At 54.2% G+C, this 27,280-nt stretch overlaps 1 protein-coding gene across 5 annotated transcripts; it reads left to right on the top strand.

Moving 5' to 3' along the window:
• The first annotated feature begins 5,169 nt into the window (after positions 1-5,169).
• Positions 5,170-27,280, top strand: MSI1 (musashi RNA binding protein 1). 5 transcript variants are annotated; one of them, XM_044775757.2, is made up of 15 exons: positions 5,569-5,778; positions 5,948-5,988; positions 6,548-6,629; positions 6,728-6,812; positions 9,729-9,770; positions 11,329-11,421; positions 14,907-14,955; positions 16,086-16,168; positions 16,893-17,010; positions 19,985-20,065; positions 21,269-21,325; positions 24,181-24,249; positions 25,072-25,226; positions 25,676-25,739; positions 26,728-27,280. In XM_044775757.2, the coding sequence occupies exons 1-14, from the start codon at positions 5,720-5,722 to the stop codon at positions 25,715-25,717; spliced, it is 1,056 nt and encodes a 351-aa protein (XP_044631692.1). In that variant the 5' UTR covers positions 5,569-5,719; the 3' UTR covers positions 25,718-25,739; positions 26,728-27,280. The 5 variants fall into 5 exon arrangements, with proteins under 5 accessions (XP_070372288.1, XP_044631692.1, XP_044631690.1 ...); XM_044775755.2 differs by having other exon boundaries at positions 5,576-5,778; positions 25,039-25,226; XM_044775759.2 differs by lacking the exon at positions 21,269-21,325 and having other exon boundaries at positions 5,576-5,778.

The raw sequence follows: 27,280 nt of genomic DNA, 5'->3' as shown, positions 1-27,280 counted from the left end.
ATAATAGGTAACTAATTTTTTTTTTGGTAACAACTTTATAGAGATATAATTCACACAACATATAAGTACCCATTTGAACTACATAATTCAACGGTTTTTTAGTATATTTACAGAATTGAGCAACCATTACTGAAATCAATTTTAGAACATTTTCATCACTCCCAATAGAAAGCTGTACTGGGGCTGGCCCCGTGGCAGAGTGGTTAAGCTTGCGTGCTCCGCTGCAGGTGGCCCAGTGTTTCATTGGTTTGAATCCTGGGCGCGGACATGGCACTGCTCATCAAACCACGCTGAGGCAGCGTCCCACATGCCACAACTAGAAGGACCCACAACGAAGAATATACAACTATGTACCGGGGACTTTGGGGAGAAAAAGGAAAAAAAATAAAGTCTTTAAAAAAAAAAAAAGAAAGCTGTACTCATTAGCAGTCACTCCCCATTTCTCCCCAACCTTCTCCTCACCTCCTAAGCCCTAGGGAACCATCAGTTTACTTCCTGTTCTGTGGATTTGCCTACCGTGGACATCTCATGTAAATGGAATCATATGATATGCGACCTTTTGTTTCTGGCTTCTTTCACTTAGCATCAGGTTTTCGAAGTTCATCTGTGCTGTAGCATGTGTCAGTACTGCATTCCGTTTTATGTCCAAATAATATTCCATTGTATAGAGTTGATGGACATTTGGTTTGCTTCCACTTTTGGCTGTGATGAATAACGCTGCTATGAACTTTCATGCACAAGTTTTTGTGTGGATATACGCTTTCGTTTCTCTAGGGTATATACCTAGGAGTGGAATTGCTGGGTGATATGGTGACACTATGTTTAGCTGTTTGAGGACCTGCTTTTCCAGACCGTTTTCCACAGTGCTGCACACCTTTGCATTCCCACGAACAATGTGCAAAGTTGCAATCTCTCCGCATCCTTACCAACACTTGTTATTATCTATCTTTTCGATTCTAGCCATCCTAGTGGGGGTGAAGTGGTATCTCATTGTGGTTTTGATTTTCACTTCCTTGATGGCTAATGATACTGAGCATCTTTTCATGTGCTTATTGGCAATTTATATACTGTCTTTGGAGAAATGTCTATTCTGAGCCTTTGCCCATTTTTAATTGTCATTTATCTTTTTATTATTGAGTCATACAACTTCTTTATATATTCTAGATACAAATCCCTTATCAAACACATGATTTGCAAAATTTTTCTCCTATTCTTTGGATTGTTTTTTCACTTTCTTGATGGTGTCCTTTGAAACACAAAAGTTTTTAAGGATTTTTTTATTTTTCCTTTTTCTCCCAAAGCCCCCCAGCACATAGTTGTGTATTTTTTTAGTTGTGGGTCCTTCTAGTTGTGGCATGTGGGACGCCACCTCAACGCGGCCCGACAAGCAGTGCTGTGTCCGCACCCACACTCCGAACCGGCGAAACCCTGGGCCACCAAAGTGGAGCATGTGAACTTAACCACTTGGCCACCGGGACAGCCCCTGAAAGTTTTTAATTTTAATAATGTCCGATTGATCTATCTTCCTTTTTATAGTTTTAGCTCTTACATTTAGGTCTCGGATCCATTTTGAGTTGCTTTCTGTACATGGTGTGAGGGAGAGGTGCAACTTAATTCTTCAAGATGCGAGTGAACACCCAGTTGTCCCAGCTCCACTTGTTGAAGAGACTGTCCTTTGTCCATTGAATTGTGTTGGTACCCTTATCAAAAATGAGTTGATTGTAAATGCGGGGGTTTATTTCTGGACTCTCAATTCTATTCTACTGATCTATATGTACAGCCTATGCCAGTTCCACAGTGTCTCGAAGTAACTAAACTTGTGCTGGACCGAATTAGCTGGATCAGGGAATGCACCGTCATGTCATAGAGCTTCCTTCTTCCTTATCTTTCCAGAGCTCTAGAATTTTTAAGGTGCTTTCACATACACAATCTCACTTAAGTCCTGACGCAAGTCTGAGAGTAAATGGAAGCTCAGAAGGCTGAGTGGCATATCCTTAGACTCACTCAACCAGAAGAGTGGTGGTTCCAGGACCCACCTACGCATCTTTTAACTCTCAGTCAAGTGGTCTCATTACCCCGGTGGATCACCTGCCAGTTGAGTCCAGAAATACGGGCAAAGGAAAAAGTACAGAGAAAAATTAGGGTCAAAAAGGAGGAGAAGGGTGTAAAACAGACTGATTATAAATGTTTGGCTCCTAATCAGCCTACGGTAAACTGTCCCTTCTCCTGCATGGACAAGAAATGGGATGTCCTGGGTAATCCAGGGTTTTACTTGGGCATTGCATTTTCAAAGCATGAGAACACAGTGAATTACTCTCAACACTAAAACCACACAGACTGTAATTTAGTCTTTAGTTTTGTTGTTGTTATCATTCTAGAAGACTCTTTAGTATAGTTTAGGGCAGTATTTCTTCAAGAGTGGTCCAAGGAAAACCTCAGCTATCAGCATCATCTGATAGAGGTGCTTGTTAAAAAATGCGGTTTTCAGGGCCCCTGTCCACCCTGTGTCTACTGACAATCACTGGGTGATTTTTTTATGCACTTTAAGGTTTGGGAACCACTGTTTTCGAGCAGTGAAAATCAAATTATGAATAGCAATTATCATTGTACTTAAGAGATATAGACATTCTGTTTAAATGAGAGTTCTGGATAACACAGTAGATTAATGTACCTCATTTCCTTCAAGTCTTTGCTAACACATACCCTGCCCCATGAGAACTTTCCTGATTTAAAACTGCATACCATCCTCTCCCCTATGCCTCCCTCCCTCCCTCCCTCCCTGCCTTCCTTCTCCATGGCACTTACCAACATCTAATGACATATTACTTATTTATCTACTTATTTATTTATTATCTGACTCCTGTCTCTAGAAAGCAAGTTTCACAAAGGCAGGTCCTCGGCATATAGCACCCAGGACGGTGTCTGCTAGTTGGCAAGTGTTCAGTAAACATTTGTGGAATGAGTGAATGTGCCAAGTTGCATCTTAGTGCTGGGGCATAATGTCATTTGCCCGCTATCTTTCTCAAAAGGATATTATTTTTTAAATAATAAAGCAAATTATTCTTTAATCATCTGAGTGATGCGCAGTGTATGTAGTACCAGAGAGAAAGAGCTAGAACCGCATCCTCTAATCTCCTAATTCTGGAGTCTGGGCCAGTTGCTCTAAAGATCATTTTTCCTTAATGCCACTGAGATCCTCAATTTACGATGAGGATCATGCATTTACAGCTGCATGGTCCCGTGAGGACTACCCCAGAAGGACCTGTGGCCCCTACCATGAACGAAGTGGACAGAAGCAGCAGGGCCGAGATGAACCTGCAGTAGGAGGGGACTTCTGTAAGTCTAGCCCACAGGTTACTGTTACTGTGCTACAAACCAGGTATTGACAAAGTAAACCCATCCTCCTCTGAGGTCCTAAATGAGGACACTAACAAATGTCAACCTACTACTCATGCAGGCTTGGTTGGCTCTGAACAAATGACTCACCCACTTCCTACCCTCCAAGCCACTTGCCCAACAGTAGCAGCACATAAATCAATGCTCACGAACTTTTGGGGCTCCCCTCTCCCTGTACCTCCCATTTGCCCCCTTTTACACACAAGGAACCTGAAGTTTAGACCTAGGAATAGTTAGTTCCCCTAAAACTGGAGGTGCTACCTGCTGACCCTCATCCGTGTCTCTCCCAGGACACACTTGATGTTCCAGTTTGTAGTGAGATGGTGAGAAATGCCCTGTGTGGGGTGTCCCCACCCCCAGTCGGGGGGATGCTGAGAAACTGTGGGTGAGTAGGATGATAAAAACAGGAAAAAGCAAGTTGGTTTCTAGTGTTATGCACACAGGGTGGCAGGATACACCCGCTGAGTGTTCCCAGAAGGTCCCTGAAGGAACCATTAACTTGAGTCTCTCACGTTCTTCTATATGTGGTAGTTGGGGTGGGGGGGGTGGGAAGGTGTTCTAAGACGGGGGGAAGGGCACCCTTCCAGGGTCAGGGTTAGGATGCCCAGAGCTGCTGCACACATTAATAAAAGAAGGCTGACTGGAGGATGGATGTCAAGGTGAGCAGCAAGAGGCGTCATCAAGGGTTGTCACTGGGTTACACAGGGAGGATTTAAGGTAGGGAGGGGGAAGGGGTGGGAGGTGAGTTGAGAGGGAGGGGCTTGTGTGGCACTGAGACTCCCAGCAGGGATAGGGATGGAGGGAGGAGTGGCTGCCTTAGCCTCCTGCTTTGACCCTTTCTTGGCTGGATTCAGCCAGGGAATTGAGGAGAGCATATGGATATGGCGAGGTCCTCCTGGCTCCGGAGGTGCTCCAGAGGGGACTTTCTCAGGGTTCCCAGGCTGGAGGGAGGAAGTTTTCGTGGTGGGTGAGGCGGCCCCCAGGAGCCTTGGGGGAAAGTTCTGGGGGATCTCAGAGACCCAGAAGATGGGGACGCGGGGAGGAGGAAGGAGAAGTGGAGGCGTTTGCCTTCCTGGGGAGCAGTCTCAAATTGAGACGGACTGAGAGCAGTAACTCCAAACGCAGTGGGAAGGCAGTTTAGGTTCTTCCAATCCGATGGGGCGGGGCTTAGAACTCTGCAAAAGAAGGGGGTCATTCGGAGGGGAAGGAGCACAGCTGAACCACCGGACTCCTAAACTGGAAAAGGGAGGCTCCAAGAGGCACTGACGTCTCTCCCAGCCTCCGTGGGGAGGGGGCGCTGAGCGTCTGGAACCGGCTTCCCCGAATCCGGACAGAAGTCTCAGTGAGGCTCACAAAAGTGAGCCACCGAGTCAGAGAAACAGTGGAGACTCCTCATATTTGGGGGTGGGGGTGACGGGAAACTGGGAACCCGGGCTTGGGGCAGGGGGGCTTCTCAACAGACTACAGAGTCCACAACTGTGGACCGAAGGGATTTAGGGGGCAGAGGAGGATTCTCACTCGGGACAGTAAGGACTGAGGAAGGGTTGGGGAAATTGATGCGGTCTCCACTGGCGTGCTGATAGAGGCTCCCCACTCGGGACGCAAGAGGGCTCCCCAAATTGAATATGGGGGATATGGGACACTGGGAGCCGACTGAGGGCCGCTAAAGGAGGACCCTAAGTTAGGTTCGGAGAAAATTGGGGGCTCCGAGGGCGGCATCTCGCTCCAACTGGGAGAATGGAGGAGATCTTACCAGTTGGAACGTGGGGGGATTCGGGGGTACTGGGGCTATCTCCCTCCCGACCCAGGAAGATTGGGGATCTCTTAGGTTCTGGATACGGGGGACCTGGGAGGAAGGACTAGGGGGGTCCCCGATCCGGAACCGAGCTACCTTGAAGGCACCGGGAAGCGCTTCATTCCGGGAGGGCGTTCCCGCGGCCCGGCCCCCGCGCTGGGGTGGGTGGGGGTGCGGCCGCGCCCTGGTCCCGGCCCGCATCGGGATTCGGGGTCTCTCTCGCCCTCGGGGACCCGCGAGCCCGGCGGGAGCGGGGTCCCGGCGCCGCCACCTCCGTGGGCGCCCGGGCGCGCGGGCGAGCGCGGGGCTTTATGCGCGCAGGGCGGCGGGGGGAGGAGCCGGCAGGTCGGCCCCCGGCGGGCCCTCCCCTCGGCCGTCCCCGCCCGCCCGCCCGAGCGGGGTCGGGGGAGGGGGCAGCATGGCCTGTCCGTCCGGCCCCCTTCGCCGCGCTCCTCATCTGCCCCGCGCCGAGCGCTGCCGCCGCCGCCGCCGCCGCCGCTCCGCTGCCCGCGCCGCCCGCGGCTCCCGATGGAGACTGACGCGCCCCAGCCCGGCCTCGCCTCCCCGGACTCGCCGCACGACCCCTGGTACGGCCCGGCCCGGCTCGGCCCGGCCTGCCCGGCCCGCGCCCGCCCCGGCCCCACCAACATGGCCGATCTGGGTCGGGCCGGGCCTCCCCGGGGCCCGGGCCCGCGCCCCCTGCGCCCTGGCGCCCGGCGCTCACGCGGGCCCTTTGTGTCTCTTCTCCTCCCGCAGCAAGATGTTCATCGGGGGACTCAGTTGGCAGACTACGCAGGGTGAGCGAGCCTGGGAGCGCCCGCCGGCCCGGCAGGGCACCCTGGACCCCCCGGCGCCCCGGAACCGGACACCCCAGCCCGGCCCTGCGCCCTGCTGACCCCGGGCGCCCCCGCGCCCTCTTTCGCGCCCCGCCCGGGGACCCCGAGAGCGCAGGACGATCGGCAAGCGCGCACGGCCCAGCGGGTGGAGGGGAGGAGATGAGGGGTTCAGGGGGCATCGGGGGGTGGGCTGGGCCCCCGAGACCCGCCGGCGGCAGCGCCAACTCCGCTCGCACCTGCGGCTCAAACTTTTGTGAGGCGGCTCCCGGAGCGGCGGGAACCCGGCCGGAGCCGTCCCCCCTCCAGCCAAGCTCGGCCCTCAGCTTCCTGGGGCCCGGGTGGGCGCCAGGAGGCTCCACCGGAGCCGGGTGAGGGCTGGGGGTGGGGGGGCAGTGGAGAGCGCGCAGGCAGCTTGGCGCGGGGGTGGCGGGGCCGCTCCGGGGTCATTGGGGGCAAAGGACGGGGGAGGGGGGAAGGGCGCGGGGCCCGGGCTGGTGCGAAGGCGGGTGTGTGGTTACAGAAGGGCTGCGCGAATACTTCGGCCAGTTCGGGGAGGTGAAGGAGTGTCTGGTGATGCGGGACCCCCTGACCAAGAGATCCAGGTGAGCCCCTCACCCCCTCCTCCTGCTCCCGGCTCGCCCCCCTCCACCGCCACTCACTGCCTTGTAACCATCTGCCTCTCCCTCACTACCGCGCGCAGGGGTTTCGGCTTCGTCACTTTCATGGACCAGGCGGGGGTGGATAAAGTGCTGGCGCAATCGCGGCACGAACTCGACTCCAAAACAGTGAGTGGTCCTCGGGGCTTCGGGGGTCCTTTGGGAGAGGGAGGCTGCCGGAGGAGAGGGTCAGGACTCTCCCCAGGGGACAGCTGAACGGGGTCCTTAAGGAAGGAGGGAGTTTTCTGAGTAAAAGGGCTGCCATGCTCTGAAACTTTGTCACTAGAGTTGAGAGGAGAGGGAGGAGAAAAAGCCCAGGCCTGCCATGAGATGCTGCATCCCTCCACCCCTCCGGAGCAGCTCCCACCTCCTCCCTATAGGTACTAATCTTGATGCCTCAGAGAGGAGCTTAGGGTGGGGCTAGGTCCCTCCCCTAGCCCAAATTGGGTGAGTCAGGGCTGCAGTGACCCATCCCGTGGCTTCTCTGAACTCTAACTAGTATTTGGCTCTGCGACACCACCCCCCCTTCCAGACCAATAGCAAAGCATCACTGAATCCCCCCCACTTCCTCCCTCCCTCCACTGACTTTTGGTCAATGAGCTCCTTGCTTTGTGTGGAAGACTCGACCTGCCTGGCCCATGAAGGGATTTATGAGAAGGGAGCTAGCTTGCCTGGAAAGAGCCCTTCTGAGGGCTAGCTCTTAGCTGCTTGTTTGGCATTCAAACTCCTGGAACATTTTGCTGCTGTCCCACTGCTCCCCAGTGTCTTGGGCCCTGCAGGGGGCGCTGGCCCAGGCCCTGGCTCAAGGGGCGAGGGAAAAGGAGAAAGTCAGAGGAGGGCTTAGTCTGTGATGGGGGTGACCGTCTGCCAGGGGCCTGGGACAGTGTGATCTCTGTCCACACTCCCCCACTCTTCCCCAGCCCTGGGCCTCCCTGCTTGGGTCAGTCACTGGCTCCTGTTTACCTGCAACAATAGCTGGTTGTGCCCAAGAATTTGTTAAATTACCGCCTGTCCCCAGCTCCTGTTATCTCTGCCCAGTGGCTCCCACTTCGCTCTCTTGCGGTAATGAGCAAATGAGGCCAGGCCTCAACTTTGCCGGCTCTGAAAGGATCTTCTTGGCGCAGGCTGAGTGACCCAAGCTGGGAATGGAGAGACAGTGGCCTATTGTTTTTGGTGATTATCTGCCATCGAGCTGCCTGTTCTCCTACCATCCCCTGTCCTCAGAAGGCACTGATGGCTTCTGCAGCGCTCAGGAAGCTGAGAGTTAGGGGCTGGGGCTGGGGGCGGGGCCGTGGCAGATTGATAAAGGGAAGAGAGAGGGGAGGAAGCAAGGTGAGATGGGCATCGTTCTGAGATGCAGGACTCCAAAAGGGCAAGGGCTTTGTGTTTGGCAGTTTCTGGCCTGGGAAAGGGGGGAGGGAGGGGGGGAGGGAGGTTTATTGTGGGGAGTCTATTTTGGGTTCTGACTTTCACCTTTTATTTACTTGTTGGGTTTTATTTATGTTGCCTTCTGTGAGTCAGAGTGGAGGTGGGGTGTGTCAGGAATCGGGTGTGCGTGGGTCTGCGGGGATGTGGCGTGGGTACCATCTCCCTGGCAGGGTCTATGTAGGGGGACTATCTGAGAGGTTCTCTGGTGGCTGGGGAGGCTGCTTCCAGAAGTAGAAGGATGCAAATGTCTTTGGAGGTACGAAATCACACCTCCAGACTGGGGAAATGGGCAGCTCTGGTTTTCTCTGGAGCCCAGTGGGACTTTGGGAGAGAGGAGGCATTGCCCCAGCGTGGATTTTGGAGGTTCCTTCTCTAGGGGCAGTTCCAGAGGGGGAGCCTGTAGGAGGCCTGTCCCTGGGTTCGTGGCGTTCAGGCAGAGAGGAGCCAGAGCCGCTTGCCTAGAACGAGGCTAAGTTTTGAACAGAAGGAACTTTGGGGAAAGATAGATCTTCCCTGCGATTGGCTGGTGAACTTCTGAGTGGCGTCCACCCATGTGAAGGGAAGACACGCTGGCCTGACCGGGCGTTGTAGGTCCTGCGTTGGTCCCAGTGTCATGCTCTGGCTTGTGCTGTCTGTGAGTACAGGTATAGTACCCAGGTGCATCTTGCTTTTCCCTTCTGGTTGTTCACAGCCAAGGGCAAAGGTGGCCCACTGGCAATAGCACCTTTGTTTGTGCAATGAAGGGCAGTTCACAAAGGGCTGCTTTCACCCACGTTATCTCATTCGAGTCCCCACAGCTGCCCCTGGGAAAAGTGGGTGTGATTGTCCCCACTTTGCAGATGAGGGAACTGAGGCTCAGAGGGGTCAGGCAAGTTACTAAGATCACAGGTTTGGCTAGAGGCCCAAAGCTTCTGAGTCTAAGTCCCGCGTCCTTGCACGTCAGCAAGGCCTGCACTCTGCCTCACCCCAAGCCTGGCTGCATTATCAGGGAGCTGTTTGCTGGCAGCCTCAAGGAGGCCGTTAGATGTCCATGGTCTCAGGGAGGCAGAACTGAGGCCACTCCTGCTGGTTTATGAAATCTTATCTTGAAGCCTTTTTCAGTCAGAGTATTTCCATTCACCAGGCTTCCAGAGTCTGGTTTGCATGCCTCCCCTAGACGGGTAGCGTGTGAAGTCAGCTGTGTGGGGAGGGCCCTTCATATGTATACCTGGTACTTGAAGGAGTAAGACTTTACTTAGTTTTCTTTTGGTTCTTGCTGTGAGCTAGCACCAGGCCAGATGTTTTGTAAACATTGATCCACAGCTGACCCTTTGAGGTGGATGTTATTATCTGCCCATTTTGCAGGTGAGCTCGACCCTGAGGCTCAGAGAGGTTAAGTAACTTGTGCAAGGTCTCACAGCTAGGAAAGAGTGGAAGTAGGATTCGAACCCAGCAGCCTGGCTCTGGGGCCTAAATGCTTAACTACTACACTCTTTCTGCCAGAGGCTGTGGTGGTTTCTGTCATCCCTGTGTCACCTCTGTGTCCTGGGACGAGAGAGGTCCTCAGGGCTGAAGGCTGTGGTCACCCATCTGAAGTACGATAACCAAGGCCTCTTCTACCCCTTCCTTCTCTTTCAGATTGATCCCAAGGTGGCCTTTCCTCGACGAGCACAACCTAAGGTAGGTGTAACTGGGTCTGGGAGGGGCTCATTACTGCGGGCAGCGATTTTCCCAGCATTCCCTTCTATGGAAGATGCTTCCAGAACCTCTGTTTGGAGTGTTTCTGGAATGGACTGGGATGAGAGGAGGGAGGATTCTTGATGTCCTTGCTCTGTGGACTGCAGACACCACGCATCTTTCCATCTGTGCTCTGGGGTGGACTGGGGAGGGGGCTGCCTGTGTTGAGAGAAGGGGGAACCCCTCAGTCAATTCATTGCCGTGTTTTTGAAGCCAGTACAGTTTGGACCTTCAGTGTGATTCTGCCCTCAGAGATCACAGCCTCTGTGCCTGGTGCCTCGGGGGGTCAAACACAGGACAGACTTACCCCCTGAGGCTGAGCTAGAGTCAGGCCAGGGAGCTACCTCTGACCCCCCAGTCGCCCTCCTACCTCTGGGGTGAGATGTGTTGGGCTTGCAGAGGGGGAAGGGACCATAGAATCTGTCACCTGTTGTCCTTCAACTTGAGTGAGTGGGGCTGCCCTCCCAGTGCTTTCTTTCCCTGGTGCTGTGGCGAGTTTTTCTGAGTGTGTGGAAAGCAGATTTCTGAGCAGTTGAGCCATATAGCACCTGAAACTGTGGGTGCAGGGCAGGGGCCTAAGATTCTATTCCAGGCCCCAGGGCAACTAGCCAGGTCTTCATTTTTAAGCGGTTGAAAATAGGAGACAGGAAGGCCGATTACAGATAGTACAGGGAGCAGGCCCCCCAAGTCCACTGGCTTCTCATGTGTCCTAGGACAATGGCCCTCTCCAGGAGATCTCAGTCTCCCCCTTTGCAAGGGGTTGGTGGGAAGTGGGATGCTTTAAGGTTTTGAGCCGTGGCACTGAGCTCCTGCCACAGTGAAGTGAGAGGGGCAAGTTTTAGGAGACAGGAAAAGGGCATCCCTGGAAGGGTCCAGCAGAGGGCCTGAAAGCAATTACGGAGCAGGTATTCGAAGGAAGCCGCACCAGGGAGCACATGGTCAGAATTGGGTTAATTCCATTAAGCAGTTTGGTGACAGAAGGTGCTTTAGTGTTAGGATGGGGCTGGGAATTGCCGTGGATTAGCCATGCGCTCCTGGGGTAATTAGGACCATGTGTTCTTCCTAAAACAGGGCTGGGGCCACGGGGCTGCCAGAGGTTGGGTTGGGAGGAGGTTGATGAGGAAAATGTTGTTGTGGAGTTCTAGGGGACGCTGTGATGGGCCTTGCCCTCCCTCAGGGGGGCTGGTGGGGTCTTTGAAGTAGGCTGTAGCTCTGGGTGACTACCCGCCCCTTTACCTGTGTTGGTCCTTGGGGAAGGCATTTTCCCAACCCCAGGGAGGTAGGTAGGAGGGAGGCACAGCCTGGCTGTGGGGTACACAGCTGCCCATGACAGGCCTAGAGGCGGGGGTCCAAGAGGGAGCTGGTGGGGGGCGGTCTTTCGAGTGGCTGGGGCCACAGAGAGCTTGTCAGCTGGCGCCCTGGCAGGAGGGCTCGAGCCCCTGCTGGTGGCGGTAGGCCACAGGACTCAGATGCCTACTTTCTCATTCCCTCCCCGTAACAGATGGTGACTCGAACGAAGAAGATCTTTGTGGGGGGGCTATCAGTGAACACCACGGTGGAGGACGTGAAGCAATATTTTGAGCAGTTCGGGAAGGTGGGTCAAAACTGGGGGTGCTTGCTGGGACTGTCTAGAATTGGGGCCCTGCAGAATTGGTCAGTAGCAAGCGGAGTCCAGCCGGGTCGTTCCAGTTCCTGAAAGAGGTGAAAGGGGGCTGGTTCCTTCTGTGGGTGAGGCCAGGCCAACCCACTGTTCCGGCTCCTGGCCTATCTATGGGCCTCAGACTGGACACATCCCCAGGGAGAGAAGCCACACAGTAGCTGTCCCTGTTATGGCACTTCCCCTGTGTTTTTCTCTTGCTTATCTTCATTCTCCCGAGGGAGGCTGCGCTCCCATAGCCAGTTCAATCCAGTCACCCCTTGGCCTCCTGGGAGTTTGCACCTGTCCAGGCCACGGGGCGGTTGTGCCTTCCCCCACTCCTTCCTGGTGATGATGATAAGGAGGCAATAAATAAGACTCCCGATTGCACTCAGCACCCTGCTTGCACAGATCGGGAGCTTGGGGCACAACCTGGGGGTGGGGGGTGCTGATCCCCTGGCTGTTTGGGGAGGAGTTGAAGAGAGCACCCCAAATTCCTGATCAGGTCCAGAGGATTGGCTCTCAGCTCTGAGGTGCATCGAGCGTAAATTTCTGGGCTGTTTAGTCTACGAAGAAGTAAGAGATGGGGCGACATCAGACAATAGGGTGTCCCCAGAAAGGTGAGCGATGTGAACATCAACGTCCCATGGAGAGATGGCAATGAGGGGACCAAGGCTTAAGTCTGGGGTGAAGTACGGCTGCTTAGTGCTGGGGTCCCTGGTCTTTTCCTATGGGAGACAGACTACAGGCTGGGTCTCTACTTTCCCATGAAGGCATTTTCAGTTCCCTGTTAGGCAAAGGGCAAAGGAGAAGTGGCTTGGGAATGGGATGTGAGCCGGGGACTGGGTGGGTTTCCAGCCCCCTGTCTCTAAGGTAGAAAGGGAGAGGGTGGGAGGTCCCCTGGCCAGCGGATGCTGGCGGCGTGGGGGCCAGAGGCTTAGGCTCAGGCTCCTCCGTGGGGACCTGGGTACAGGACGGAGGGCAGGTCGGCGGCCTGGGCCCCAGAGGGAAGGGCGCTCCTGGGAAGCAGCAGGCCCCGCTCGGCTCCGGCGGGGTGTCTTTGTGTCTGAGCGCCGAGCATTAGAGCTCGCACTAATCTGATCCAGCAGCTGTGATTGGAGGCCGCCTGCCCCCGGGGCCGGCGTTGCCATGGCAACCGGGCCCCAGGAGAAGCCGTCAGCGGCCGCGTCTTTTGTTCGGGCCTAAATCGGCGTTGGCATGTGAAACCGGCCCGGGGAGGCCAGGGGGAGCCGGAGAATAGGCTGCCAGGGAGCGAGGGGGACAGCCGGGAATGCCAAGGGCCCCGCGACTGGGGGCTCCCCGCCCGCATCGAGGGGCCGCCGCCGAGGGGGGAACAATGGTCAGCCGCCATGGCTGCCACTCAGGCTTAGCGGCCGCCGAACTTGGCGGCTCCCAATGGTCAGCAGGCCTCGGCCGCCTCCCCTCCCCCAGCCCGAGCCCCCTTGCCCCCGGGTTCCCATGGAGACCAAAGCCTATTAAGGACACTGGGCTGGGAGCCTCCCTCCCCTCAGCTGGCCCCAGGAGGGGACACCAGTGAGGGTCCCCTGGACCCCCAGCCACTTTTCTGGCTCCCTGCCCTGGCTTCAAGCCCATTGCCCCACTAGGGGGTCTGTCCAGCCAACGTCCAGGTTGAAGGATCTGGGGGGCTGTGGATGGTGGAGTTGGAAGGTTGGGGAGAAGAAGGTGAGAAGGCTGTAGATTTGTGCTGAATCAATTTGTTGGTCAGGCAGAAGGTCAAAGCTGTAGTATTAGGAAAGAGGGTGTGGCTGGCTCTTTCATTCATTCATTCATTCCAAAAATAATTATTGAGCACAAGTCAAGGAGCTCAGTTGGATGGTCATGGTCATAACTGACACAAGTACTTACTGTAGCCCGGGTACTGTGAATGAAAAGCGTGACACGCACTATCTCATTTAACTCCTCCCTATATCATAGACACTGTTACGCCCATTTTACAGATGAAGAACCTGAGTCATGGAGACATAAAGCCACTTGCCCGAGGTTACTCAACCAGCAAATGCAGGATCTAGGATTCCAGTTCGGGCCTGTCCTACTCAAAGCCTGTATTTTTATCACAGCCCTTCCTTCTGGGTTTCTCTTTTCCATTGTTTATGCAATGGGGAGGGGAAGATGTGCTGATCCTGAAGTGTTCGGTCTAGTTTGGATGGTCCAGCTGATTTGGGATGAGTCCATAAGGATGGGAGTGAGGGTGGCACTCCGGGGCAGGAAGCTCCTTGGGGAGGGAGATGTCATTTCTCTCTGAGATTTTCTGGGGACCCAGCTGCCTCCTGCCTCAGTGGGGTCCTAGTACTCTGGGGGAAAGTCAGAGGCCTGGCACAGCGTGGTGCCTAAGGAGAGCTGGAGGACCACCAGGTTCAGGGCTGCCCTTTCCAATTTAATGAGGCAGGTGACGGGCCTGGAAAGAGAGTGGGGGACAGGCTGTGCCTTGTGGCCTCGAGAAGTTTGTCTTCATCCTTTGAGTGTCTGACCACTTGGGGGAGGGTCGGCAGCTGGAGTGGGAAGTGGCGGGGAGGGGGGTATCAGAGGCAGCCCTTGATTTCCACCCAGGATGAATCAGACCTTAGCTTAACCCCAGGAGAGAGCTGACATTGGCTGAAGAATTCAGAGGGCAAGGAGGAAGCACCAGATGTAGGGAAAGGGAGGGAGATGGGACTGCGGGAGGCAAGCTAAGGCCTTTGGCTGTCCTTGTACCCAAGGGGGTGTCTTGAAGGAGGAGCAAGAAGAGAGGACTGGGGTCCAAGGGGGGGGCGATGATCATGTGTGGACCCCCCTCTTCCTCAGCCCCTTTCCCCTCCCCCAGTCAGTGGGAGGCAAGCAGCCCAGGCACTGAACTCTACTTGCTTTAATTACAGCCTCTAGCGAAAGGAAACCTCAATTAGAGGAAAAGATCTGTACCAGGAGAGGGGAGTCAAGTCTGGCTGGAGCGGCTGCTGTCCTCCTGCCCTCTTGCAAAAAGGGAAGAGGCTTTCACTTCTCCATCTCATATCTTGTGTCTGTATTTCCTCCTCTAGCACCCATTCTGTGCCTCCTCCTCCCAGGCTTGGTCTAGGATTTGCTGTGTGACCTTGGGCAGGTGACTTCACCTCTCTGAGCCCACTTCCTTATCTACAAAATGAGGATCTTACCATATGGGGAATGTGGAGAGGATGATGGGGCAAAGTGCCCGGCATATATTTGGTGCTTAATACTTGCAGGCTGGTCCATTGAGAATCTGGTGGCTGAAAGAAGGGTGCTATGGCATCCAGTTGGGGTTGCAGATGGAAAGTTGTCCCCTGCCCAGGGAGCAGGTTTAAGATAAAGCCTAGACTGGGCAAGAGGGGGTGGGTGTGGGAGCCCCTGCTCCTGGGTTGTGGTGGGTCCCCTGGTACCTGGTGGGTCCTCCATGGTAGGCTCTGTTTCAGGTGGACGATGCCATGCTGATGTTTGACAAAACCACCAACCGGCACCGAGGTGAGTGTGGCCCCCTCCCCCTTCCCAGGCCAGGCTGGGGGACTGTGGTCAGCCAGGGGGCTGCAGGTCACAGCTGCCCTTTCATCTCGCCTCCTGACATCCTATCCCCGAGGATCTGCATCCTCTCTCGGGCCTGGCCTTACAGAAGGCTTTTGTCCCGCCGTTTCCTGTGCTAGAAACTTGCCGAATTGCAGACACCCGAGAGGAGCAGAGGAGCAGACCTCCTCACTGCAGACCGGGCCCTCCACCCCCGCCAGCCGGTGTCTGCCCAGCCTGTGTTTGCCGGGGCTTACCTTGTCCCTGGTAACCAGAGCTGAAGCCAGGCTGCCCCAGGGTCAGGCGGACTCCACAATCATGGGCAGTCTGCTCCTGCCACTGCCCCCTAACCCCCACCCACGGGCAGAGCCCAGCCCCCAGCCCCCTTGCCCCTGAAGCTGTGAGCCTCTGGGCCACAGTGTGTACACTGCCTGGTGGTTTTTCTCCCAAGGGCCTTGCCTTCTGAGAAATCCCATTCCAGCCCCTGGGGCACACCCGGGAGGGGGCGGGGTTGTTTCTCCAGTTGCTTCAGGGCTTTGGGTGTTTTGGCCTGTTTTGGGATTGGGGTATGTGCTGTTGTGCGTGTGATGGTGTCTATGTCTGAATGTTTGTGTATGTCTGGTGTGTCAGGGTAACTGTGTACATGTGGGGGACCTTTGTGAGCACTGGAGAGTGTCTGTGTGATGTATGAGCGCCTGGTTGTGTATGTGTGCACTACAAGTCGTGTCTATGTGTGACTGTGACAAACGTTCGAGTGTGTACATCTTTGTGTAGATTTAAAGAAGTATTTGTATGTGTTCTTTCTTCCCTCTTTGGAAAGTATCTGAGAAAGAGAAAAAGTACATTGAGTGTATTTTCATCACAGCTCTGCCACTTTCTAACTTACTGTATGACCTTGGGCCTTGGTTTTCCCATCTGTGACTTGGGACTAGAAACCCCATCTCAGCAGATAGTTGAGAGGTTCCTAGGCTGTGGGCAGAGCCTTATGGTAACTCTCAGACACCAGCCTGTGAGAGAGGAGTGGTGGTCTTGGTATGACTAGGGACTGCCTTTTGACCATGAACCCCAGTTCTGACCCTGCCTTTGCCATCTAGGGTTCGGGTTTGTCACGTTTGAGAGCGAGGACATCGTGGAGAAAGTGTGTGAAATTCACTTCCATGAAATCAACAACAAAATGGTGAGGGGGGATTGGATCTGGTGGAGGTGCTGAGGAAGACAGGCTCCAGGCTGAGCCCGCCGGGGACGCGTGGGGTTCTGGAGGCAGGCAGAGGGGCCTCACGGTCAGAGGGGCAGAACCAGTCCTCCCACCCCCCAAAAATCGGCACAGGAAGGCAGTGTCCCGTGGTGGTTAAAAAGTATGGCTGGTGGTTGGGGCTGGCCCAGTGGTGTAGTGGTTAATTTATCGTGCTCCGCTTTGGAGACCTGGGGTTTGTGGGTTCAGATCCTGGGCACAGACCTGTGCACCACTCAGCAAGCCATGGTGTGGTGGCGTCCCACAGACTAAATCGAGGAAGATTGGCACAGATGTTAGCTCAGTGACAATCTTCCTCACCAAAAAAAAAGTATAGTTAGTGGACTGAGAGAGACCTGGGTTAAAATCCTCATTCCACCACTTGCTAATCTAGTCATTGGGCAGATGGCTTGTCCTCTCTGAGCCTCAGTTTCCTCATCTGTAAAATGGGAGTGGCAGTGGCACCTCCATCATCTGGTTAGTGTAAGCATTTGATGAACTATTGCATGCAAAGCCATTTACACAGTGCTTAGCGCATAGTGAGTGGTAACTATGTAAGTAGCACATAGTAAATGGTAGCTGAAATTAACAATAAAGAGGCCTGCCAGGGAATAGGAGGGTTGGTGATGCTAGGACTGTAAGAGAGACTGACTGCCAGGTCTCATTGCAGGTGGAATGTAAGAAAGCTCAGCCAAAAGAGGTGATGTCGCCAACAGGCTCGGCCCGGGGGAGGTCTCGAGTCATGCCCTACGGAATGGACGCCTTTATGCTGGGCATCGGCATGCTGGGTATGTGCTAGGCCTGCACCTGTGGCTTCTTCCTGCCCGGAACTGCTCCTCGGGCTACCAGGGGCTGTGTGGGTGTTGCATCTCCTCTGTGGTCTGTCCTCCTGCCTGAGTCATTGGGCCGGAGTGGAGACCAAGGATCTCAGGTCTGGCAGTCCTACCAAAGGTGGGGTGGTTTGGTTGTGGGGTGCTGCCCTCTGGTGGTAACTAGAGGAATGGTACAGTTGTTCCATGTTAATTGGTCCTTCTGTCCATTCATTCATCTATCCATCTGTCCATCCAGAAAATAGTTACTGAGAAACTATAAATGCCAGGCACTGTGCCAGGAAGTGTGACCGTGACTTTCCTTGGCGCTTTACAGTCTGGGAAGGAAAAGAAATAAGTAAGAACATAAATAAGTTTAGGATTGAGAATTGTGGGGTGCCAAGGGAGCATGGTCGTAGGGAGATTGATCAAGACTCGGAGAAGCCAGAAAAGAAGTTACATTTAAGCTGAGTCTTCAGGTTGGGTAGGAGCTAGCTGGGGGAGGACAGGGGAGAGGGGAAGGGGAAAAGTGTTTCAGGCGGAGGGTAGAACATTTCCAAAGACCTAAAGGCCTTTGGGAAGGCAAAAAGAAGGCCGTGCTAATTACTACAACTAATATTGACTGAGCAGCTTCTGAGAGGCAGGACCTACCCTCGTGGGGTTCCCCATCAACTGGGAGACAGGAGTAAATGGGCAGTGTCCGCACAGAGGGATTGGAGGCTGTGGGAGGCCCAAGGAGACACTCAAACCCACCTGGGGGTCCGGAAGGCTCCCTGGAGGAGGTGAAGGCTGTCGTGAGCCTTGCAACTTGAGCAGGAGTCAGCAGTGCTTGGGGCCCATGACTGAGGGTGGAAAATGTGAGCCGGACCCCCAGGAAGCTCCCAGACTCCCTGGAGAGGCAAGATGTGTACACAGAAAGAGAACAGTACAAGGGGGTCTTTATGCCAGGTATGGGGGAGGGGTGTCTGGGAATTCAGAGGAGGGGGGCATGGCCTGGGCTACAGGGTCAGGTTTGGAATCACAGAAGGGGTGGGTGAGGAGAACACCCTCCAAGTGGGGCATTGTCTTCTCTTAAAGTTTCTAACTTTTTACTTGGAAGTAATTTCAAACTTTCAGAGGAGTTGCAAAAATAAAGTAGTATAAAAAACATCCATATATCCTTTACCAGATTCACCCATTGTTAACATTATACCCCATTTGCTTTATTATTTTCTCTGTGTGTGTATATATACAAGCATATATATGTATACACACACAGTACACCTGTGATTTTTTCCTGAATCATGTCAGGGTAAGTTACATGCATTGTGGCCCTTTACCTTTAAATATTTTTGCGTATTTCCTAAGATTAGGGATCTTCTTTCATGTAACCACAGTATAGTTATCAACTAAATTTATATTGATACAATGTTTTTATCTAATCTACTATCTATTTTCCAGTTTTATCAATTGACCCAATAATATTCTTTATAGCATGTTTTTGACCTCCAGAACAAGATGCAGGCTATTCCGTTTAGTTGTCCTATCTCTTTGGTCTCCTTTGATCTGGAACATTGAGAAAGTTTTCTTTTCAAGGTGATTTATTAGCTGGTTTTACCCCATTTAAAAAGTGAAAAAGGGGCCAGCTGGTGGCGTAGTGGTTAAGTTCGTGCACTCCACTTCAGTGGCCCAAGGTTTGCAGGTTTGGATCCTGGGCACAGACCTACACACTGCTCAGCAAGCCATGCTGTGGTGGTGGCCCACAAACAAAATAGAGGAAGATTGGCACAGATGTTAGCTTAGCAACAGTCTTCCTCAGCAAAAAGAGGAAGATTGGCAACAGATGTTAGCTTGGGGCCAGTCTTCCTCACCAGGAAAAAAAAATGAAAAAAAAAGAAAGAAAATCTTTTAAAAGATTTTCATTTTTTCTTTTTCTCCCCAAAACCCCCCAGTACATAATTGTGTATTTTTTTTTTAGTTGTGGGTCCTTCTAGTTGTGGCATGTGGGACACCACCTCAGCATGGCTTGATGAGCGGTGCCATGTCCACACCCAGGATCCAAACCAGCAAAACCCTGGGCCACTGAAGCAGAGCGCGCAAACTTAACCACTTGGCCATGGGGCCAGCCTCCAGAAAACCTTTAACAAATAGTGAGAATGGTGGTTAAGAACCTTGGAGCCAGTCAGATCTGAATTTGAATCCCAATTGTGCCATTATTACTCACTGTATGATTTTTCTTTCAAAGCTGCAAATATTTATTAGATGCATGCTAAATAGCAGGCACTGTGCTCGTGCTGGAGGACAGAAATAAAAGATGGGGAAGACAGAAAATCAGCACTTTAAGAAATCCTGAGATGAGCTCAAAAAATGACCATCAGCAGTACTATGAAAGTGACATGCTAAATATTGTAACTGGTGGGAGGGAGGGAGGACTCTTGTGTGATGACCTCTCTGAGGAGGTGACATTTGAGCTGAGACTTGCACAATGAGAAGGACACAGTCATGCGAAAACCTGGGGAAAGAATGTTCCAGGCAGAGGAAACAGCCTGTGCAAAGGCCCTGAGGTGGGAAGGTGTGTGGTGAATTTGAGAAACAGCAGGGAGGCCAATGTGGCTGGAGCAGAGTGAGCGAGGGGCAGAGTGTAGATGAGGAGGGGAGGGAGGCAGGAGGTAGAGCACAAAGGGCCTTGATAAGGGGTTTGCAGTATTCTTAGCCAATAAGCATTACCTCTCTGAGCCTCATCTGTAAAATGGTGCTCCTAATATGACTTACCTCTTAGAGTTCTTGTGAGGTTTAATGAGAGGATAAAGGGTGCGTCAGGCTTATTACAGAGCTTGACATGCAGAAGGTATTTGGCAAATGTGACTTATTTGTGATATGAAATGGGGAGGGAAATGAGTGGCTCAGACCCTCCCCTGGAGCAGGGTCCGAGCTCGAGGTGAGGCATGTGACGCTAGCCCCCTTGCTCCATCAGGTTACCCCGGTTTCCAAGCCACAACCTACGCCAGCAGGAGTTATACAGGCCTCGCCCCTGGCTATACCTACCAGTTCCCCGGTAAGTCCTGCTCAGTGTCCCTCTGCTGCCAGCATGTCCCCGGTTCCCAGGAAGTCTCACTCCTTAGGGTGGTGTCTAGGGGTGCATGGCTGGGGAGGGGGTCTGCCTGCTGGACGCTTGGAAGGAAGGGCATGTCTGAGGAAGGAGCGCCTCTCTCCACCCATCCCCTCCTCACCCCTTCCCCAGAAGCTGGGGGCGGGGGGGTTCCGGCACGGCCCTGCATGGCACCGTTCTCTGCCTGCCTCCTGCTTTTCTCTCCTCCCCATCCCACTCTGGGGTTGCCACTTCCACCAAAGAGGGCACTGGGCTTGGGCTGGTGGGGGGGTGCTCCCTGAGGGCCAGCATCGGTTGTCTTTATGGACACACTTAGAATGACCTCATGGTACCCTGAGCCCTTTCAAGGCTAAGACCTTTGGAGACCGTGAATGCTGAAAAATAGTTTAAAAGCATGATGATCATCACCCTCATTTGTAATTCAAAATAAAAATAACACTAGGCCTTCAAATAAGTGGCAGAAAGCCCAAGAAGGAGCTGAACTTTCCCATGATGACTTTTCAATGTTGTTTTCCTTGAAATATATTTTTGCAAGGCTTCTTTTTTTTGGTCTTATTTTTTTAGAAGATCTCTGACAACTCGTATCATTTGTGTCTTGAGCTGTCCTGCTTGGAATCCTCTGTACACGTTATATTGTCGAATCTTCACGATAGTCTCATGGGAGAGGAGCGTGACCCCCATTATATAGGGAGGAGTCGGGCTCCGGGAGGAAAAGGGACTTGCTGAGATGGCTCAGTGAGAAGGTGGTGGAGCTGGGCCCAACCCGAGCCTGACCTGCTCTGGGATCATCACTTTGCATCAGTGCTGCCTTCCCAGCTCCTCCTTCCCCCCAAAAATAGAAGGAGAGGAGGATTCTGGGAGATATTTTGGTACAATCACAAGCCTTTTAAGAAACACCAGGAACGGGAGCTCCAACATGGCCCTGTGCCCAGGGTATAGGTGGCAACTCTGCCCACTCTTTCTCTCTCTCTCTCTGTCTCCTTCCCCAGCCTTGCCTGCTGAGGGTCATGCTCTCCCCATCCCCAGCTCTTGGTCCTGTGCATGGCCTGTCTCCCCACCCAGTGTCCCTGTGGGTGCATTTGTCCTCCGTGGGCCGTGCCCAAGGGGCCTCCCCTGCATCTTCCTAAGCTGTTTTACGTTTCATTTTAGAATTCCGTGTAGAGCGGACCCCTCTCCCGAGCGCCCCAGTCCTCCCCGAGCTTACAGGTCAGTCGCTCGGATTTCATACATCTCACAGGCCACACGGGGAGGAAGAGAAGGACTCAGGGACCTTTCCCGGGAAAGCTAGTGGAACCCTTTTCCCCTGCCGGCCAGCCCTCCAGCTGTGGGGACACAGCAGGCTCTGCCGGGCACTGGCCAGCCTGTGTAGTTACATGGCCCTTAAGGGTGGGGCGTAGGGCCAAACCCAGCAGATGGAGGCGAAGCTGCTCATTCATCCATTTGGCAAATATTTATCTAGCACCTCCTGCGTGCCAGGCAGCGTGTAGGCTCTGAGATCCAGCGGTGAACAAGCCAGGGTCTCAAACTCTGAGCAGAGTGGGCTGGGCGAGGACTTTGGCAGATTGGAGTGGGCATGCCTCCACTTGGTGTCAGTGACCTTCCCCGGACGGGATGCAGACCCAGTACTTTCAGATCTCATCTTCCAAGAGAAGCCAGAAATCTGGCTTTTGCTTTTGAAGGAATTTTTCAATTATTTTCAAATGTTGGCAAGAAATTCCAAATTTTTAAAATACTTTGGGCCAAATGAAACATATTTGAGGGCTGAATCCGGCCCTCGGGCTGTCCACTTGCAACTTCTGGGCAAGTAGGATGAAAGTGCTGGTCATCCAGAGCCAGCTCTCCAGCGGGAGCTTTCCTCTGGGTCATCAGCTCAGCTCTGGAGCTGGGGTCAAGGCCAAGGCCAAGGCCAGGGGCAGGGGAAGGGCATATGCGGATGGGGGTGCTGCAAGGGGTTTCTCTGTTCAACCTGCTTATCCCCCCGCCCCCACCCTCAGACTCTCCCCCCAACCTGGCCGTGTGTGGAGGATGTGAGCATGGGTGTTGCTTTGGAGGAGACCTTCCTTCCAAGGGGTGCTCAGGGGTCCCCCAAAATGGGGGAGAGAGGAGAGAGACACGAAGTGAAGGAAGGGGAGGGAGTAGAGCCCTGGAGGTGGGCGTGATAGAGGCTCTTTCCTGAGCAGAGTGAGGGGAGGCGGAAAGGGGTCTTTTTTACTCATTTAAGAACTCTGTGCTGAGGACCTACTGTGGGGGGCGCTGCCAGGCCCCGGAGGCAGAGCAGGAGCAAGACAGAGGCAGGCCCAGCTCCACAGAACTTGTAGTCTAGAGAGGGAACTAAATGCTTTTTATACAAATAAGTAATTCTTGACGGTTGTGATAAGCACTGGCTCAGATTAGCCACGCTGACTTTGGTTTGTGGAAATGCCCGCAGGGACCCCAAACCAGACCTCAGAGTCCGGCGCCTGCCCTTCCAGAACTGAGGGAGGAAATGCCCCCTCTGCAGACATCTTGGCAGGGGAGGAAGTGCGTTCAAGGCTCAGCACTTCTTGGAGGTCTGGGGTCCAAACTTTCCTCTCACTTTTAGGAGATATGAGTGCTTCCTTCATGCATTCAGTAAATATTTAGTGTGCCAGATGCTGTTCCAGGCAGTGGGGGGGATACAGCCGTGAATGAAATAGACAAGGTCTCTGCCCTCTCGGACCAGGTATTCTAGTGGAGGGAGACAGCAATAAAGAAGTAAACAAACAAGTAAGTAATAAATAAGATACTTTGAAGGGTGAGGAAGTTCCACGAGGAAAATAAAACGGGGATGTGCTAAGGTGCTAGGGTTGGACGCAAGGGGCTGCTTTAGTGAGAGTAGCCCGGGAAGGCTTCTCAGGGGAGGTGATGTCTGAGTGAGAAGGAGCCAACTCTATGAAGATCTTAGGCAAGGCTCTTCGTGGTGCAGGAACCATGCTGTCCTAGATTTTAATCTCCCAGCCCAGTGACCTTGCCAAGGATTTTTAGGGGCCTTTTCGAGAGTCCCTAGCCACAGGTCCAGTTCCGGTTCAGGGCCAGGGTCACCAAAACAGCCCCAAGGGGTGCATCTTGGGATGGGAGCCTGGTGTTCCTGAGGGCAAATGCCACCTCTGCAGACCCGGGCTCTGGCTCTGGGCGGGGTGTAGCCTATTGGGGGCTGCACGGGCAGAGCCAAGCAGTAGGGGGCGCTCACCCCCAGCCCCAGGGAGCTGCAGGCTCAAGCCAACCAATTGGTGAAGCAGAGCTCCCTTCTACTCCTTCAGCTGGCATTTATCGAACACCTACTGTATACAAGGCAGCGTAGTGCTAGGTGCTGTGGAGGTCAGGGTGGAGGCAGACAGCAAACAAGGGAATGAGATGCCTGTGTCTGAAGAGGGGATCAGAGAAAAGGGGCTGAGGGAGTTTGGGGGAGGGAGTGGTCATTTCTGGCTGGGGGGCGGTAAGCGGGCCCTGAGGCAGGGCGGTGGGTGCACACAGCTTCCTGAGGGTCTAGAAGAGGAGTGAGGGAAGCAGACTTGTGGCCTCACCGGAGTCCAGCTCCAGCCTGATCCCTCAAGGGGCTCTGGGGCACGACCTGCACCTCAGAATCAGTCCCCCCTTTAAGCAATGGGCCTGGTTTCTTGAACCCTCATTGGTCAGTCACTGGCTGCAGTGGGCTGGGGTTGGGACTAGGGACGTAACCTCCTGGGTACCTCTGGGCTAGGTGGCCCCAGGCGGCAAGGGTACTCCCTGGAGAAAGGGGCAGCTGTGGGCAATGCTCAGAGCCGCTCAGGCTGGGGTGCCCGCCCCTGCCCCGCCATGAGTTTTGTGTTGGTCGAGTGTGTCCCTGGAGTCCAGGGGGAAATTGTCCTCTCTCCTTTCTCCATCCATTCTGTGGGTCAGGGCACGGATGGCAGCCCGAGGGAGCTCTTTCTGCCTTGACCCTGGGGCTACACTGACCCCCCTAAGGTGGGGTCAGGCTGGAGAGGCTCTGCCAAGAGGGGGGTCCTTCGTCCACCTCCGTCCCCTCACCCGCCACGCTGAAGCACGCATGCCTTTCCTTCCAGCCATTCCTCTCACTGCTTACGGACCAATGGCAGCAGCGGCAGCAGCAGCGGCTGTGGTTCGAGGGACAGGTGAGGCCTTCGGGGGTACAGGAAGCGAGGGAGGGGGTGCAGGGGGCCAGGAAGTCTAGAGGGGAAGGAAAGTGGCCACTGCCACCCCTTCTCAGAGGGACTCATTTATTCATTCACTCACCAAGGATGAACTAGCACCTGGCAAGCCAGCCAGGAAGGAGACTGACGTGGTCTCTGTCCTCCAGAGCTCACAGACCCGTGGGGACCGCAGGTTTTAGAAGGCAATAAGATTGAAGGATGATATCAGGTACCAGAGGAGCTCATCACCACGGCCTCTCGGGAAGGCTGCCAGGAGGAAGGGCCTCTTAACTTCCGATTGGAAGGCAAAAAGGAGGAAGAGTGTTTCCAGCAGAGGGAATAGCATGTGCAAAGGCTCAGAAGCCAGTTAGCATGGGTGGAGTGCAGGGATGGGGAGTGGGGAGGAGGAGGAAGGAGGAGCCAGGCCCTGGGGAGATACTGAACATTGTAAGCAGTGGTATGATGTCAGTTTTAGAAAATACACTCAGCTGCAGCGTGGGGAAAGGTTTGAAAGGCTCAAGAGGGGAGGCCTGGAGATGAGTGAGGAGGCTGCTGAGGGGTCAGACAAGAGATGCTGGGGGCCTGGGCCAGGGCTAGTGGGGGGGATAGACTTGCAAAGATCTCCAGGAGGTAGACCCACAGGCTGGACTGGGATGTGAGGGGGATGGGGAGGAGGAGGGGTCAAGGTCAGGGTGGGTGGAACAGATTGGAGGGGTGCCGTGGGCAGCAGAGGGCACCAGGGCTATCACCGTCTTCTTTCTGGGTTGCCAGGCTCTCACCCCTGGACGATGGCTCCCCCTCCAGGTTCGACTCCCAGCCGCACAGGGGGCTTCCTGGGAACCACCAGCCCCGGCCCCATGGCGGAGCTCTATGGGGCAGCCAACCAGGACTCGGGGGTCAGCAGTTACATCAGTGCTGCCAGCCCCGCCCCCAGCACTGGCTTCGGCCACAGTCTTGGGGTGAGTGGCAGGTCCTGGAGGAACCCAAAGTTGGAGGCGGGAGAGGCCTTGTCTATCTTTCGGGGCAGAAGGGAGGCAAGGGAGGATGGATGGAGAAAGACAGTGTCACCAAGGGGGACGTCGTTCATTTTCTGGGCCTTTACTGATTACCCTGCATGTGCCAGGCATTAGGTGGGCCCTGGGGATGCTGTGCAATGAGACTCATCTCTGCCTGCACAGAGGCTAGATACTAGCTCAGGGTGCTCTCATTTTACCCAGGGTCCTGCTTATATGCAGATTCCCAGGCCCTACCCCGGAGAATCTTTAAGTGGGTCTGCAGTGGGGATGATATGGGCAGGGCTAGAGAAGAGTCTGCACCTCACCTTGGGTTTCCTGAACAAGAGAGTAGGAGCCCCAGGGCTTTCTCTGCTTCCCCCGAGAATCTAGGAGTCAAATTCTTTTCTTTCCAGGGCCCCTTGATTGCCACAGCTTTCACCAATGGGTACCACTGAAGCAGGAGACAGGTGGCAGGAGGTGAGGAGATGGGGAGAAGTCTTGGGATGGGGTTGGCACTGGGGAGGATGGTACCTGGGCAGCCCAGTCTAGGACACAGACCCCATCCCTGCCTTCACGGAACCCACAGTCCAGTGGGGCGACAGACCTTCATGCCAGCAATGATCAGTGGACATGAAAAGCTGCTTGACCTGCTACATAAAAAATGTAAATGGAAACAATGAGACAGCACATGCCACTCATCGGGCGAGGATTTTTTTAAGATTGCTAATGCCCATCATTGATGAGGCTGTGGGGGAAACTGCAAACTGGCTCAGGGTTTCCAAAGGGCAGTGTGGCAGTGTTTATCCAGATTTGAAACATTCATACCCTTGACCCAGTGATTCTGCTTCTAGGCATTTATTTTAAAACTAGCAAACAACTGAAATGCCCATGAAAAGGAGAGTGGTTAGACAAATTCGAGTTTATGCACCCAATGGAATATTACACAGCTGTTAAAACAGGATGCCATGGATATATGTACGTAAACAGAGAGAGCCCTGTATGCACAGCCCTCATGTACTGTACAGCCAGATGGCAGGGCACCATTGAACCAGTGACATTTTGTTTTTTTATTCCTTCGTTCAAACAACTGTTTTGAGCGCTATTCCAGGAAAGAGGGATGTATAAGACAGACAAGGCCCCTGGCTCATTCTACAGTTAAAAATCAAGTGAACAAATGAGATCATTCCGAATTGTGCATGAACAGCCTACTTCAGCTTAGGGGTTCGAAAAAGGCGTCTCTGAGAAGTGACACATGAATAAATGCAGTCATTCAAAATCTGGGGAAAGAGTGTTCCAGACAGGGAAAGGCAAGTGCCAAGTGTGTGAACAAAGCTTGTCCAGGAGGGGATTAGGGAAGAGGCATTAGGCACCGGGAGACGTGTTCTGGGGTCGCAAAGAGGCAGGGTGGGCTGGAGAGGTCAGGGGGCAGGACCCCGGGTCCCCCTAACCTTCGGCTGTGTTCCAGCGCCCCAGCCTGCAGCTGACTGAGGACCACGAGTGAGCCAGCGAGGGGGCGGGACACCTCAGCCGCAGCCGCCGCCCCCTCCCCCGCAGCGACTCGGACCGCTACTGCCTGCCCCCGACCCCGGGCCCGGCCCCTGCCCTGCTGCCCCTGGATGGCATCGGGCTCCCCTACTAACCGCCCCTCCTCTGCCCCTGGCCCCCTCCCCCGCCTGCCCCTCTCCTGCCCGCTTTTATTTATTTTGGATTAGCCGGTTGCCCCCCACCGCCCCTGGTTCTCCCCCTCGGGTCTGCGCCCCTCCCTCCCCGCCGCGCCCCCATAGGACCCCCCCAAGGAGGCTTTTGTATTTGTGCATAGCTAGAGTGAGGGCGGAGGGAGCCTGCTACAGGCCGCAGCCCCAACGCTTGTTTTTTATTCTGATTTTCCCTCCTTTCCTCCCTCCCTTTTTTTTTTTTTTAAAGAAACTGTTTTTTAAACTATTTCTAGGTTTGTGAATGTGAAGCCCCAGGCCTCAGGGGGCAAGGGGCCAGGTGCCCCCCACCAGCTGAGAACAAAA

The sequence above is a fragment of the Equus asinus genome, chromosome 8, assembly GCF_041296235.1.
Source record: "Equus asinus isolate D_3611 breed Donkey chromosome 8, EquAss-T2T_v2, whole genome shotgun sequence".
NCBI classification, from domain to species: Eukaryota; Metazoa; Chordata; class Mammalia; order Perissodactyla; family Equidae; genus Equus; species Equus asinus.
Note: the sequence above shows the minus strand (reverse complement) of the source record. Positions and strands in the feature narration are given on the sequence as shown.